The sequence below is a fragment of the Haemaphysalis longicornis genome, unplaced genomic scaffold, assembly GCF_048455015.1.
Source record: "Haemaphysalis longicornis isolate Haplotype H1 unplaced genomic scaffold, Haemaphysalis longicornis Haplotype H1 scaffold_10, whole genome shotgun sequence".
Classification (NCBI taxonomy): Eukaryota; Metazoa; Arthropoda; class Arachnida; order Ixodida; family Ixodidae; genus Haemaphysalis; species Haemaphysalis longicornis.
This window is the reverse complement of record NW_027526204.1, coordinates 107,247,631-107,261,766: the sequence shown is the minus strand read 5'-3', so window position 1 is coordinate 107,261,766 and position 14,136 is coordinate 107,247,631. Positions and strand designations below refer to the sequence as shown.

The 14,136-nt window shown below is 48.5% G+C and overlaps 1 protein-coding gene across 1 annotated transcript in view; it reads left to right on the top strand.

Moving 5' to 3' along the window:
* Positions 1-971: 971 nt before the first annotated feature.
* Positions 972-14,136, top strand: part of LOC144157894 (uncharacterized) — a 30,046-nt gene continuing 16,881 nt past the window's right edge. Inside the window, exons 1-3 of the mRNA XM_077688611.1 lie at positions 972-1,358; positions 3,905-4,188; positions 9,947-10,168. Of these exons, the coding sequence (XP_077544737.1) occupies positions 1,154-1,358; positions 3,905-4,188; positions 9,947-10,168 (711 nt within the window). The 5' untranslated portion in view covers positions 972-1,153. The remainder of the gene's footprint in view (positions 1,359-3,904; positions 4,189-9,946; positions 10,169-14,136) is intronic.

The following is a 14,136-nucleotide window of genomic DNA, read 5'->3' as shown; positions in this document are numbered from 1 at the left end:
ATTAACTCTCATTGTACTGAATTTATTTCTGAGTCATGAATTGTTAGTTCCCATTGAAGATGTGCACTTCACAGATTTTTGTTGTGCTGTCAAAGCAAATGTTCCCACGGGGGGAAAAGACAGAGTCCCTTTACACAGCGGATCTGCTGTAAGTCGGGCCTTTTCTCCGTCTGCTGAAGGTTGAGCGTCACGGAGAAATTGGAGCACGTTCCCAGACCCACCGATAGAGGGTGGAGCGGTCTCACAGAAGCATGTTCCTCCCGCTCCCGCTGTTGAAGGGAGGTTTCCACAGCTGGAGCTTGGTTTCGGATTTCTTCGCGTGAATCGGATAATTTGGGCGGCGACGGCGCTGCTGTTTTCGCGCTAGCCCCCTTTGACATCCGCGTCGTGAAAACAGAACCATGGCTTCGCTGTTTCGGCATATTTGACTCAGCCTCGTTAACTGCCATGGGCTTCACACCTAATGAACTCCGAGTGGCGATTCTCCCAAACGGTACTGCATTAAGAGCGCACAAAACGCGCCACTACAGCTGTGTGGTGTATGGCGGTTGCAAATATTTAGATCATTCACCAGATTCCGTCATGCATGCAGCACACAGTAGAGTCATTTACATTCCAAGTAATATTTTCCCTGTCTATAACTGACACATTAGGCTTAAGAAAAAACAAAATAAAAACCCACTAAATGGTGTTTAGTCGTTTATCGCCCTATTTTAAACCCGAAACACATGATATATGTCGTGGGAGATAGGGTGTCGTAACCAACGAATGCAATATGCACTTCGGGTTAGCCAGAGCATTATGAACGACAAAACGCGCTCTAATGAGATGTTTTATACCAGTTTTGTTAGGTCATAGGGTGTTAATAGAAACATAAAAGACCCCCTAAGGGTGTAAACCAATGCAGTGTGTACGTTCCGGGATGTATGTTACACGCGCGCACGTCGAGGGTGCCGCCATGATTGAAGAAGCAGTGAATGCTTCCTGGTAGTCCCTGCCTCAGGTGTCTACCACATCGGGCGAGTGCGTCGGCAAGAAGGTGTCGGTGGATGGCGTGGACGTGTACCGCTGGCTGGGGATACCATACGCCAAAAGCACGGCGGGCAAGTACCGCTTCCGCAAGCCCCGGCGGCGTACCGAAAAGCAGCGAACCATGGCCCAGGAGCCACGGCCTCCGTGCCCTCAGTTGGTGAACAGCACAGTGGTCGGCAGCGAAGACTGCCTTCACATGAACGTGTGGGCACCAAAAGAGATGTCGGGATCCGGGTTAAACAGAACCCTAGTGTTGGCGTCCGTCAGCTACTGGTTCCAGAGGGGATCCAACAACGACCCCGACTGGGCCGAGCTGGCAGCGAAAGGTAACACCACCCTAAGCTACAGGTTATTGATGGCGGTGCATTTTAGACAAATGTCGCGATATTCCTTCCAAAAAATTCCTGGCTAACACGTTAATATTCGCGCATCTGGTTGTCGTTGAAACTTAAATTTTTTTCACGTTTGTGTCGATATTGGAAAGGGTTGAAAATAATCCTATATAAACTTGATTGAAAAAATTTTGGAAGGGAGGTCACAAATAGAAATTTCTTGCTTAAACAGCTGCTGTAGCGAACGAACTAAGTTAACCCATGGATTATAAATTGGCATGCTGCAGGGATGAGGCATGCTGTGGTCGTGTATTGTTGTGGAGCTTTCGCAGCATGTAGAGGTGCGTGTACAGAGGGGCATATGAACAACCGGTTGTACGCAACTTACAGCGTGAAAGGAAGCTCGCTGTTTGGAAATTTTGTAATTTACCCTCACCCAATATCGCTTGACAGATACTTGGTTCACGCTAGACGATTGAATTACACTACGTAGAGAAGAGGACGAATATAGGAGTGTTAGATGGCGATCATAACTTGCAACGTCTACTGTTGCACGAAACGAAAACACTCATATATACTTCCTGCCAGGGTCACACGCAAGCAAATCAGGAGCCCCACCACTTGTTTCGGCGTAGCCAAGATCAAAGGGCAATCACAGCAAACAAAGCAATTCCATTAAACGGGGTAAACATAAAAGCACACACCATTAAATAGATTCAGTATAAAAATAAAACAAAGCGTATAAAATCAGCAGTTGTCATTCTGTAGACAAATTATTAAAAGCAGAGCCACAGAGGCATAGAATCACTTAACAGATTTGGGAACACGAACGCAGTGAACAAATTAGAGGGTGCGTTTCCAAAAGTTTCTACGCCGGCTATTTTCTGGTGCCTACTGTTTTGTTTACCCCCTTTTATGGACTTGTTTTCTTTGTTGCCTTTGACAAGTGATTTTTGCTAAGCTGAAGCGTTAGCGCGGCTTTTGATTGGCTTGCGGGGGATACTCGTTAAATATGTGTTGCGCTCTTCCTGTCGCCCTCCTGACTTCGTCCTCGTGTTTCGTGGAGTGTTCCTTCTTTACTTTCAATCGTTTACTCACGTCTGAAGGGCGTTGTGGGATTTTTTCACGGCCAGATTTGCTGATGTTTTATTCAGCTCATTCTTGCATACTGTTCATATATTCACAAAGATGTCTTTCGATTTGGACTCCTGTAACCTATTGCAAATGTCAGCGGAGATGCCCGGTTGCCGCCGCTTGAAATACCACGACCATGCTCTGTGCGATTACTTGTTTACAAAGGACAAACCAGATAAACCAAGAATAGCCTTTAATGGTTCCGGTTACGTTAGCCTGGCAAAGGTTCCCAGCTTGTTAAAACAGAAATTGTTCCACAGGGAGTATGCGCCGTGAAGACAATGCGTGCGGGCACAATTGGGAAATTTTTAGACACACGATCCGTTGTAGCGGGCATGCGTGCACGCTTATGGAAGGCACCTATTAAAGGAACTAGAAAGAAAGCGCCCATAATGAACACCCGTAATCTTTTAAGACAAACGTTGGCTACATACTCGCAGGTGTGGGCAATACCTTCCTCCTAATGCCACCACTCTGACAGACGACCTTCCGGCAGTGATACTGCGTTGTGGGGCAAGCCGCAGCGAAATTAATAGGTATTAGGTAGAAATTATGATATGATGGTTAATAGAGGAGTTTTAGTTGGTTAGATGTCTGATGCATTGAACGTGACTTAAGCGGATGTGATGTCTGAAGACTGAACAACCCGGTAGCCGCACTGCGGAACACTTCGACGAAGTCACGTGGTTTCTTCACGCTCATGGAAGGCCACTGGCAACTGCGTCCTAATAACGGCGCCGAAGGCCGCACGGCGCTATGGCACAACGCGCCACAGCTGGTAGCCAATGCTTGGCAGGTAGAGACGAAATCGACGACAGGGGAGCCAGTGAAGGCGGATGCGGTGGCGCGTGCGTGCGTGCGTGCGTGCGTGCGTGCTAACTCTCTTAAGATTTTCTTTTCTCCATGGCGCTGTCCGAACCGAGGGCCAGCGAACAGTACAAAGGCGTAAATTGAAACATTGATTGATTGTAGGGTTTAACCATCGTTTAACGCGCCGACGCAACGCAGGCGATGAGGCGCGCCGTAGTGGAGGGCTCCGGATTAATTTTGACCACCTGGGGATCTTTAACGTGCACCGAAATCTCGTACACACGGGCGTTTTTGCTTTTCGCCTCCACCAGAAAAGCGGCCGCCGCGGCCAGGAATCGAACCCGCGACTTCGTGCTCAGCAGCGCAACGCCTTAGCCACTGAGCCACCGCGGCGGGTCAAATTGAAACATTAAACAAACCTTAAACGAATTCGTCATGACAGGAGCGGAAGGGGAGGGAAGAGCGCCATGGGTTGGAGCGGAGAAGGATAAGCTGCATGGCATGGTCGGTGGAATATCCTTTGTCGATTTGTGTAGTGAAGAAGCAAGATACGCTGCACAGTTTTTTGTTTCCGCATTTCCGTGAAATCGAAACAGCCGGCGTGGTGGTGATGTCTCCCAACGTGCGACTCGGTGTGCTCGGGTTCCTGCACCCGAACAACAGCACCGTGAAGGACGTGGCGAAGGAAGACGTCAAGGAGGCCGTGATGTGGGCGGTCGCCAACGCGGCTGCCTTCGGTGCCCGCCCGGACGGGGTCGTGCTCGTGGGCCACGGTTCGGGCGCGTACATGCTGATCGAGGCGGTTACGAGCCTCAACATCAGCTGCAGCCGAGCCATCTTGGAGGGTCCTGTGCCTGGCGCCTTGTGGCCTTTCAACACGGTGCGCTCACGATTTCCTCCAGTCGCAGCTGGCTTTGTTCGATATTTACGGGGCTTGTATTTCTAAAGAAGTAACGTTACTTCGTCGAACTTCCGTGGGTTCACATTTTCCAGGGCCGTGCGATGTTACACGTCCATTCGAGATCCGCCTTGCCCCACCTGTCGCGAGACGTAACCCTACGAAGATGGCGAAAGGAAACAGGCTGCCTAATGATAATAGACTCCGTGCTCATCACGTCTTTCTCTTCGGTTTTTCAGGGTCATGCTCTCACATAGCCTGTTTTCGAGAATGACTGTGGGAGGTACATCGGGCCCATTCAGTTACGAAATCTAGAACTATACATGGGGACTTTTACAAATCAAGGCAATGTTTGTATAAAGTTCCTCGCTCTTGTCGCGCTTCCCATGAGACGCTCTTCGGTGCAACGGGAGAGCTTCGCGAGACGAAATGCCGTTAAACCTGGATGTAACAAAGTTGACAAAAAATCGCAATTTTTCGTTACATCCTGGTTTTTGTTACATGCAGGTTTCGAGCTGAAGCTCGCGGTAATGAAGCAGAAACGAATCCAAAATGCTAGACATCAGTGAAGGTAAACGCACCCTTCATGGACTTATTTCACAGCGAAAAACTGCGTGAGCTGCGACTCGTGCTCCCGCACAAGCTTAGCCCTTACACGGCGCTCGAAAGAAGCAAGCTTGCTTACCGCTCTATTAACAAACGTAACTTAAGTATCAGTTTGGCCTTTTGACTCTTTTAAGCGCCTTAACACGTTACAAGAACCAGACTTATGCTGAAGGTGTGCCTTTTAACGAACTTGGTGCTCGTTAGCGCACTCCCCATAGATACGAGGGTGCTAGATTGGATACAATACCAGGCGGCAAGGTTCTTTTCTCGCCAGCGCAGGCGGCAGTTCAAATTTTGCGCGTTTATTGAAAAGACGCAACTTTTCGTTTTCTAGCAGCAGCAATCATTACCGACGAACGAATACCACAGATAGAAGTGGAGACGCGCGACTTTACGCCGTAGAAACGGCCTAGCACCTCAAAACTTCAGTCTGGAACCGAAACCGAACTCCCACGTGAAAACGCGTGGTAATTTGCGGTGCGGGCACAAAAAATAAAAAATAAAAAAAAAACGCCGTGAAGATTACTTTCTTTCGATAGCTGGTGCGGGGGTCACACAACACAACCGGAACTACAACTGACGGCTACGTTACCCACGGCAAGGTGCTAGCCCTCTCCATCATAACCATCGTCGTCGTCGTCGTCATCATCGTCCCGACGTTTCGTGTTTAGGCGAGCACAGACGTTTTCGTCGCTGCTAGATCCTTACGGTAGTGCTAGTATAATGTTAAATTAGTTCATTTCTCCGGCCGATTTTCGAGAGAAAACAGCACAAAGAATGCCTTATCAGCTCGCCGACTTCGTTACATCAAGGTTAGCCGCCGCGACGACCCCTTAGATACAGGTCGCCAACGCATGTGCTTGAATGGGTGTGGCAATGCGGAATTTATAAAAACTTCATTAAACAAAGGAATTCGTTACATAGGGGTTCGTTACATCCAGGATTAACTGTATTTGCCATTGTTCCACTCGGCTCGAGGAAAGATTTCCCTACCACCTCTCGATGGCATCCGTCGAGGCACGTCGTTTGGAAAACTCCGTCTACCGTTTCCGTTCGTGCAACAGAATAGTGTTGATTCTATATGGGTGATAGTAGTGCAAAGACATAGTTCCATAGCAATATATACGAGAGAAATGTGTGACTTCAATTTAGCGCCCTTAAGATTGCCAACATGGCACCTAGAAGCGAAAAGCATTCCCCTTTATCTTGGCCTAATAAACGGCGTCTAGTTGCTCATGGAGACAAAAACAAAAAATTAGATGACAGTTTTACTCGTTCTCGTCACGCATTGATTTAAAAAATGTGAAATCTTTTAGGGATACATTTTCATTTCCACAAAAGAAGTTTAAAGATTCTTCGAAATCTTTACCATCTCTCGGTAAAGGAAGTTGAGAAAAACGCAAAGGACTTTTCTCTCGCATGAACTGTGCCTAAAGTGCGTCAAAACCTTCGCTAAAAGTTCATCAGACCTTCGCTGAAAGTCCGTCCAATCGATTGTGAAACCTTCAAACACCGAAATCGCAAAGGACGAACCCTTACGAAGATTTTTTCCGCATTAAAGCAAACGCATCTACGAACGATCTAAATATTAATCGATGCGTGATTTACGCGATAAGGGTTAACTATTGAACTCCTGCCTAATGATTGATGCGTGTATTGTCTTAGCTAGAATTGCACCTTTTCGCGATTTTCAAGCAGCCGTCTTGACACAACGGAAGCGAGGTTTCACGCACGCGCCGCGTGTCCAGAGATCGTATCAGATATTTTTGGCCGACCAACCGCTCTGCGGATAAATGCATTAGTCTTTTACATGACATCATCGGTACCACTAAAAAAAGCTTTTGCTGCAACAATTATATTCCGGTTTCTTGTACCCACAGACAACCACTAGTGTGTTCATGGGCAACGCCAAGTAAAAATGGAACGGTTCTCTGCGGTACAGCAGGCACGCTCGGTAATGCATTGTTGGCGTGGACACACCGCGATATGTCTCTCCAGTGGATCTTAGTATACAATTCCAGGGTGCAGGTGGAGGTCCGTGGCTTTGCATGAGAATGGTTTGTCGGGTTATGCCGAAAGGTCACGCTGGGGAAAAGTCAATAATGTGTATGGGCTGGTTAGGGCAGACTTAGCGTTCATGGTGCGGCAGTTACACGTAAGCATCACGAGACGAGAGTCCGTCTACGGTAGTCCTCACGCTATACAGTACGTACCAGCGAGCATTCAGCTACATTGCCGTTTACTGCCACTATCGCCCCAAACTTCTGCAGCAAAAAAATAAAAAGCTCATACTAGCGCGGAAGACATGAAGATAGCGAAGTTGTCCACAACCTTCACGACCGTCAGGAAGGTTTAAGTCTACGATTGCAGCGAATTTGGTACTTCCTTGGTGCCGAAACGACCTTTTCTCCGCCATTGTTGTATAAGTGTGAGCTTCTTTCATTTTTTTCGAAGTGAGAATAATTGGACATCACCTTTATGGGGCGTACGCTGTGACGCGTCTTTCTCGTTCCGAGCAACTGTTGCCACGATAACGGCGAACGCTGGAGTTTCTCTTGCCAATGTTGGCGAATCTCCTTAACTGAATATGCCAGGCTTGAAAAATGTGTGCCGGGGTGTGCTCGGCGGTCGTCGGGAGGCGCGTACACACAAGCGCTAGGCACTTTCTTAGTTCGGCTAACTGCAGGCGGTCACCGCGAGGCCCACGCTCACGTGCACGCGCTCGGCAATTTTTCGGTATTTTTTAACTGCAGACAAAAAAATTACGATCTGCAATACGGCTTTGCTGTTCGACTACAAACCGTACAAATTCCACATTATTTGGACTCCTGGGCACGAGGGTTTGGCAGGAAATGAGCGGGCACATACGCTCGCCCGAGCAACTATTAACCGGGCACCTGACCAGCTCTCATCAACCTCAAGCGGTACACAGCCGTCCTTAAGTGATGCACAGCCGTCTTTTAACCCGCGCGAATACCTCGAGTCTTTTCGAGCGCAGCGCAAGGTACATCCCTCCCCCATCGTACACTCACAAGGCGGCAGTCCGTCCTCCTCCGACAAATTCAGACAAACACATTACCCACTGAACATCTCCCACATCGCTTTCGAAATTTACCCGGCACCCCCACTTGCTCGTTCTGCGGAGGTTACCCAAATATATTCCACACAATATGGGCCTGTGATCGACATCCAAAGTTGACCCCCATCTCGAATCCAACGCTAGCATCCTGGGAGGCAAGTCTGGCTGACCCCAGCGCTGCGACACATCTCCTGCTGACGTCCAGAGCGGAGGAAGCCATGGCCACGGCTTCCCAAGACGGCGCCCTGGACTAAGGGTGCTCAGAAAAATAAAGTTTACTTTCTTCCTTCCTTTGCTGTTAACAAAAGAACGATCATCTAGCCTTCCAGAAAGATAGAAAATGTGAACCCGCAGCACGGGAAGCACCCCGGGTAAGTTAGGGCAAAGCAAAACCAGTGTTTAATTATATTCCGGCAACTGAGAAGTTACATTAGAGATAAAGTTTTCTCTCCACGTATGTCCACATTTTCTCAATGCTTCCCGCATACACAGAAATCCTAGGTTTCTTTTCCAGAACCATGCCTCTATTTCACAGCGGTTTCACCCCGCCGAAATGCTTAACTGCACGAGTAAGGCTTGCGGGACCAACAAAATCGGTACCGTGGCGCCCGTAGTAACTTCGAAAAGAAAATTTCGAAGAAGTAATACCAGAATCAAAATTAAAAGGAGACATGCCAGTTTCCTGAACGCGGGAGCTGTCGAAATCACTACGTAACTACAGGTGGGTTTAAAGCGAAGCGTTCTCTGCATCACTGATGACGACCGTCCCGTCGTCAAAACGCAATTCAGCAAAGCCGCTTTTGCATAATCGGTTTTACAAGCCAATGATGATGGCGAGCGGAGGCTCATGAAGCATATGAGTTTGGCTTCTGTTATGAGTTTAAACTAAATTTCTACATAAAATGTCCACATGGTCGAAATTCAGTTTAAACTCATACGTCAACCAAACAATGCGTCATAAAAGGGAGCTTCACGTTCAACTATCGTCGTGGTTAAACGGCGGGGAGCATGATTTATAACCAGCGGAGCTGTTCAAACTTTCTTCTGTCTGTACTGATTGTTGAAAGGAAATACCGCCGGCCAAGTGGAGAGGGGGAAAATGCTGGGCCAAGAAATCTGAGAGTAAATGGCGAGGACGCAAGAGACCCACGAGCAGGTGTCGGGAGTGCTTGCCCCAAGAACGCGGGGTTGGGGAGATCCCGCGATTCGCATCTGGTGTGATTCCCAGGACCTCCCCAACACGCGAAACCAATAGGATTCCCGCGACGTTTACGCCGTGAAACCGTCAACCCAACCACTGGGCGACCACAAGTGCCGGCGGGTGCTATGTTAGCAGCGGTGGGAAGCAATAACAGGACCTGGCCATTGGAAAGACAAGAACGCATCCCGTGGTCGGAATCGAAAAGGGGTACCTCTTATTATGAATCCGGCGTCTATCCGATAACGCGCTATCATCGCACTCCGGCTGCTCAGCCTTTACTTTGTGATCGTAGCGCAGGCGTTGGCTTTCGAGTTTACTTTGGCTTCGGACTTTAGCAGTTTGAAGACTTCTGGGAGGGCGGATTGTGTGCTCTCACTTAACTAAGCTTGCATGGAGGAAGCTTCAGTCTAGAACAATTTTTTTCTTAAGAATCGCGCAGACGCAAGCAAAGCCAAGTTAGTGAAGACTCCCAGCTCCACTGTTTCCCAATCTTCGCATCTTAATTGTGGTGGTGGCGAAATTTTTTTTTACCCTAGAATTTCTCCCGAGAGCACCTTTGGACTGCCCGAAAGCTGTACAAAACTCCTCTGGACAGGCAAATAAAAAAGAACATATGTTATGACGCTTGTGTCCCTCCCTGCGCGACACTACGAGGAATTATTTATTTCAAGCCCTAGAAATGACGAGAATGCCCGTGTATCCACGATCGCTTCCCATTTCATCTCTCTCCGGTTGAAAGACCACCGTCAAAGCCTTTCTAACTATACTAGCGGTGGTTTGTGTACTATCCTACTCTTATATTGGGCCTTAAGACACAAGATAATATTACATTCACTGCCATATTGTCTACTCAGGGCCAGCTGGAACCTACAAAGGACCTGGCCAATGCAACCAACTGCATCGACAAGAGCACACCTTCACTGCGTTGCTTAAGGAACTCTTCTCTGGAGGTGCTGCTGCGAGAGGCTGCAAGGCTAGAGTTTCGCTTCGCACCAAGCTTGGGAGATCTACGACAGTTCTCAAAGGGACCGCGGCTTGAAATACCTGAGGTCATTGCTGGCTTCGACATTAACCAGGTAACGGAGGCCACGACATTCATTGACCTACCTTAAGCCGATCATAAAGACCAAATAAGGTTTGGTTCCTAAAAAAAGTTTTGCCCAAATATTGGATAACCAATTTATTACAAGCTTCAAATGAATATTCACATATTACGACAAATAGCTCAACCAGTGTATACACGGTCTACCGAGCGGCGGCCTGGGCGGAGACTTGTTGGATGATGTGACGTGACTCGGCATTGCTGTCTTTTTCGGACGCGTTTCTCGCCGTGGCTTTCAATGGGCCGGGGCGCATCGGCAAGCGCCGGAGCGGCTTTAAGGACGAATTGTGCAATTATTAAGTGCAAAGCACTTTAGGGGCTCTCCTTGTCATCGTAGCTCCCTCGCTGGAGCCACGTAGTGCCCCACACGGCGTTCCGTCGTGGCGGTAGTCGTCGAGGCGTAATCCAGAGGCTTCTAAAGCCAAGCGGTTCATATAGTCATAAGCGTTCGAAACTCGTGAACCGCAGGCGCTTGTCGTACATGTCCCCGTTGTTTAGCACAAAGAAAACTGTAGGCACATTTGAGGCAAAATATACGTAATTAACCGGCCACGCCCGCGTTCATCTAGTTCGGAACGATCTTTGGGTTGGTTTTTACAGTAGTAAGCGAAAAAAGTGGCAGTGCAACGTGGGTACGTGCGGGAGGAAAAGCAAGCACAAAAAGAACAGAACTCTCGCTGGGGCAGTTTCAGGCAGGGGTCGCGCGGGCGCTGCTAAGGCGGTAAATTTGACTTGCATTCGGTTGTAGCAGTGAGCGGATAACTGCGCAACAGTCCATTATAGAGAATCACTGCTCTAAACTTCCGACAGCTTTCAAATGGAGTGGAACGGCTTTAATTTTTTTTCAAGTGTCGCTGTGAATGAGCACTTATCAGACGCGTACATATTGTGTGCCAACCTTCAGAGACCACTCAGTGCCGAAAAATGGCCCCCAAAGCTTCTTAAAGCGCTTTCTCACGGGCGCCCATCCCCAAACCCCAGTTCACGCATTTCATATGGCATTTTATTTCTATTTCTATGTGCGCAGAAACCATGCTTATCTGGAGTGGCAACCTACGGCCCGGGCTGCCGCACAGGGGGAAGTATTATGCTGCCCACGGCTTAAAGTAAGAAGCCAAAGGCTGGCAAGGAAATTCTAACCTCAAATGGGGTTAGACAGGAACAAGGCAAGATTGCTTCCAATTGGCATTGATTCCAGGCTATCTTGCAGGGGATAACACAATACGGTGCGGTGCATATGACAAAATATCCCCACCCTACGTTGTCCAGACCCTACACATCAAAGCAAAGCCGCAGTCGTCAGATATGACATATGTTTTGTTTATAAATACAGCGCGAAGGGAAAAACGGACCTACCTACCAGAATCTCTCGATGTCTGAGGCACTTGAGTAGGAGCGTCTTCATCAGAACAAAAATCTAACGACTCCAATCGTTGGTGGAGCAATCACTGCTGCTGGGGTAACAAAAATCAGCAGCAACATCTGCCGAAGTCCATGTCACAGCTGTCCGCTTTTACGGAGCGTGCCGTAAAGCGGACGCCATTCTCATAGAACTCTCCGCAATCGCGGGTTCAAATTTCACTCTCCGCGCCGTCTCTGCACATGAAATCTCAACAAAACATAATGAAATCGAAAAAGGAGTTGTCAATATATACGCCAGATGGTCCTAGTTGCTGCAACTGCAAGGCACGGTCTTTAGCTCTCGCGGGACGTTTAAAATCATCGTAACTCCGTGTCCCATGGCCTATGGCACCGTTTCGTTTCGTTATGGTTAATACGTTTTGTCGCGACAACATCCACGCAAAGCGTATACACGCCCGGAGGCATGCTGTGGAACAAGATTGCCATGGCAGATTGGTGTGACGTACACTACGCTTTGCAGCTGCCATTCGTTACGGTCTCGAAAATTCATCGTTGCCGATGTTCTTGGAACAAATTTCTTCCGTTGGAAAATGGTGATCCAGTGACGCCTGGTTTCCGCGTCGCGGCCACTATGCCGAAATGGGTGGATTAGGAAAAGTTAAACAGACGGAGAGTCCTTGTGAAGTTGCGGCCAATGCTACTCGCATGGCGATTCGCTCCACAACGATCGCAGCTGCTACATCCGACTACGGCACAAGTTTTTCCCCGCGACTTCCACATTTTCTGACTGCACGCTTCGCTGATCACCATGGCAACCTAAACCGTGAAATGCATGGAGCGTTTCTGCACGCGATTCGTGCGCGTCGGCGTTGCTCGCGCGATATTTTCACGCCCGCGTCGACAATATTGGCCCGAGGCACCTTCAACCTCGGCCAGATAATGAAGCGCAACGTGCGCAACACTGGAGTAGCCCGCAGAATTGCGCCAATGGGGAGGCGCGCTCTTCGTGGCGGCAGTTTGAAAATGCTCCGGACCGCCGGCTGGCCCCGCCGGAGATGTTTAGGCTTACCACGGGGGCGGATATTTGATTCGTACTTTCCCCAGCGGCGCAGACGATGCTTTGCAGTATCGTTTGCGACCACATTATCAGCTGGTTTACTGCACAAGCACCTTCAATTGTTCCTTGAGTGGTATCTTCAAGAGCGATGACAAGCGGTTAATCGAGCTACCTGCTCCACTTCGCGGCTGCCATGTTGCCGCCGCCTGCCGCGCTACGTGCCGCATTCGGGCAGTATTCGGGACAGCGTCAGCGTGCCGGTGTCGTGCGCGGCGCGTTTTCGCGAGCAGAAAACGCTCCGTGCGGTTCACGCTTAAGGCGGAAACTGAAACCGCCCCCTGTTAAAGGCTAGTAATGGCGAGTACGTCGCTAGGTTCTCTTGTTCAAGGTCAGCCCAAGTGGTCGCTGTAAACGGTCTATAACATAGATATTCAGCCGTAGTCACATTCTGGCAAAGCATCTACGACGTCAGAGAATCTTGTCTGTGTGACAGAGGCGAACGTTTAAAGCGTCTGCAGATCGGCTGTGCTGTGATATTGGCGCCCCAGGTCGTTCGCTCGTGCCTGTTAAATGTTTTACTGTCTTCCCTATTCCGTCAGTGCAGCGCTAAATTATGGTATTTCGTAATTTCTTGTGTTTTTTATGTTCTCAGTAGTTGAAATAGAAGTTAGTGAGTTACCGAAGGCTAGATCTTCAAACGTGGCCTTCATTGCGTCTTTATTGCTCTAGTAGTGTTATACTTCTGTATTACAGCCACTCGAAGGGCCACCGCTTGTATTGTACCTCAATTACCCGCTGCTGATAAGCAATAAGTGCGTAAACTTCATCAACGCTGAACGTTTTGTTTTCAACGTTGGTGTTATAATACTTCAACGAATAAAATGTCGCGGGCTGCTGTTGGCGCATTTAAATACCTAAAAATGAGAAATATCGTCTCCTGGTGCGGCGCGATTACACTCTCCAGGTATGTCAAATAGAAAGAATATTAGTTCATATACAGGGTGTCCCAGCTAGCATGCACCAAGATTTAAAAAAAAAGAGAAATGGCGCTGCCCGAACGAAATCAAGCTAATATTGTTTCCAAGAAGTGGAGTAGCACCCCGTCATTTTTTCGTTAATGAGATTTAAGTATTTATAATTATTTTTCTAACTGGACAAGAACAGCCGTAATCATTGAAGCGACAATGAGACACTTGTAGGTACCCACGAGAGGAATCTGACTGTGGCATTTTCACCGACCAACTAATTGCGTATAGTTAGTCATTTATTCTGACTGATAAAGAAACTTCGCGAAACATAAAAAAAATGGCAGCATCTCCCCTCCGTGGATGATGGCGAGGGTGCGGAGTACGGAGACTCGAAATGACGCCCAAGTTGCGCCCCGACCGTCATTCGGTTTGAGCCGTGAGTTGCACATTGATTAATCCCTAAATTACACTGCAACTGGCGGCTCAGATCGAATTTCGCGTGATGGTGGTTGGGCATGATGGACGCGGACGGACATTGTGCGGTCCTAAGGTACT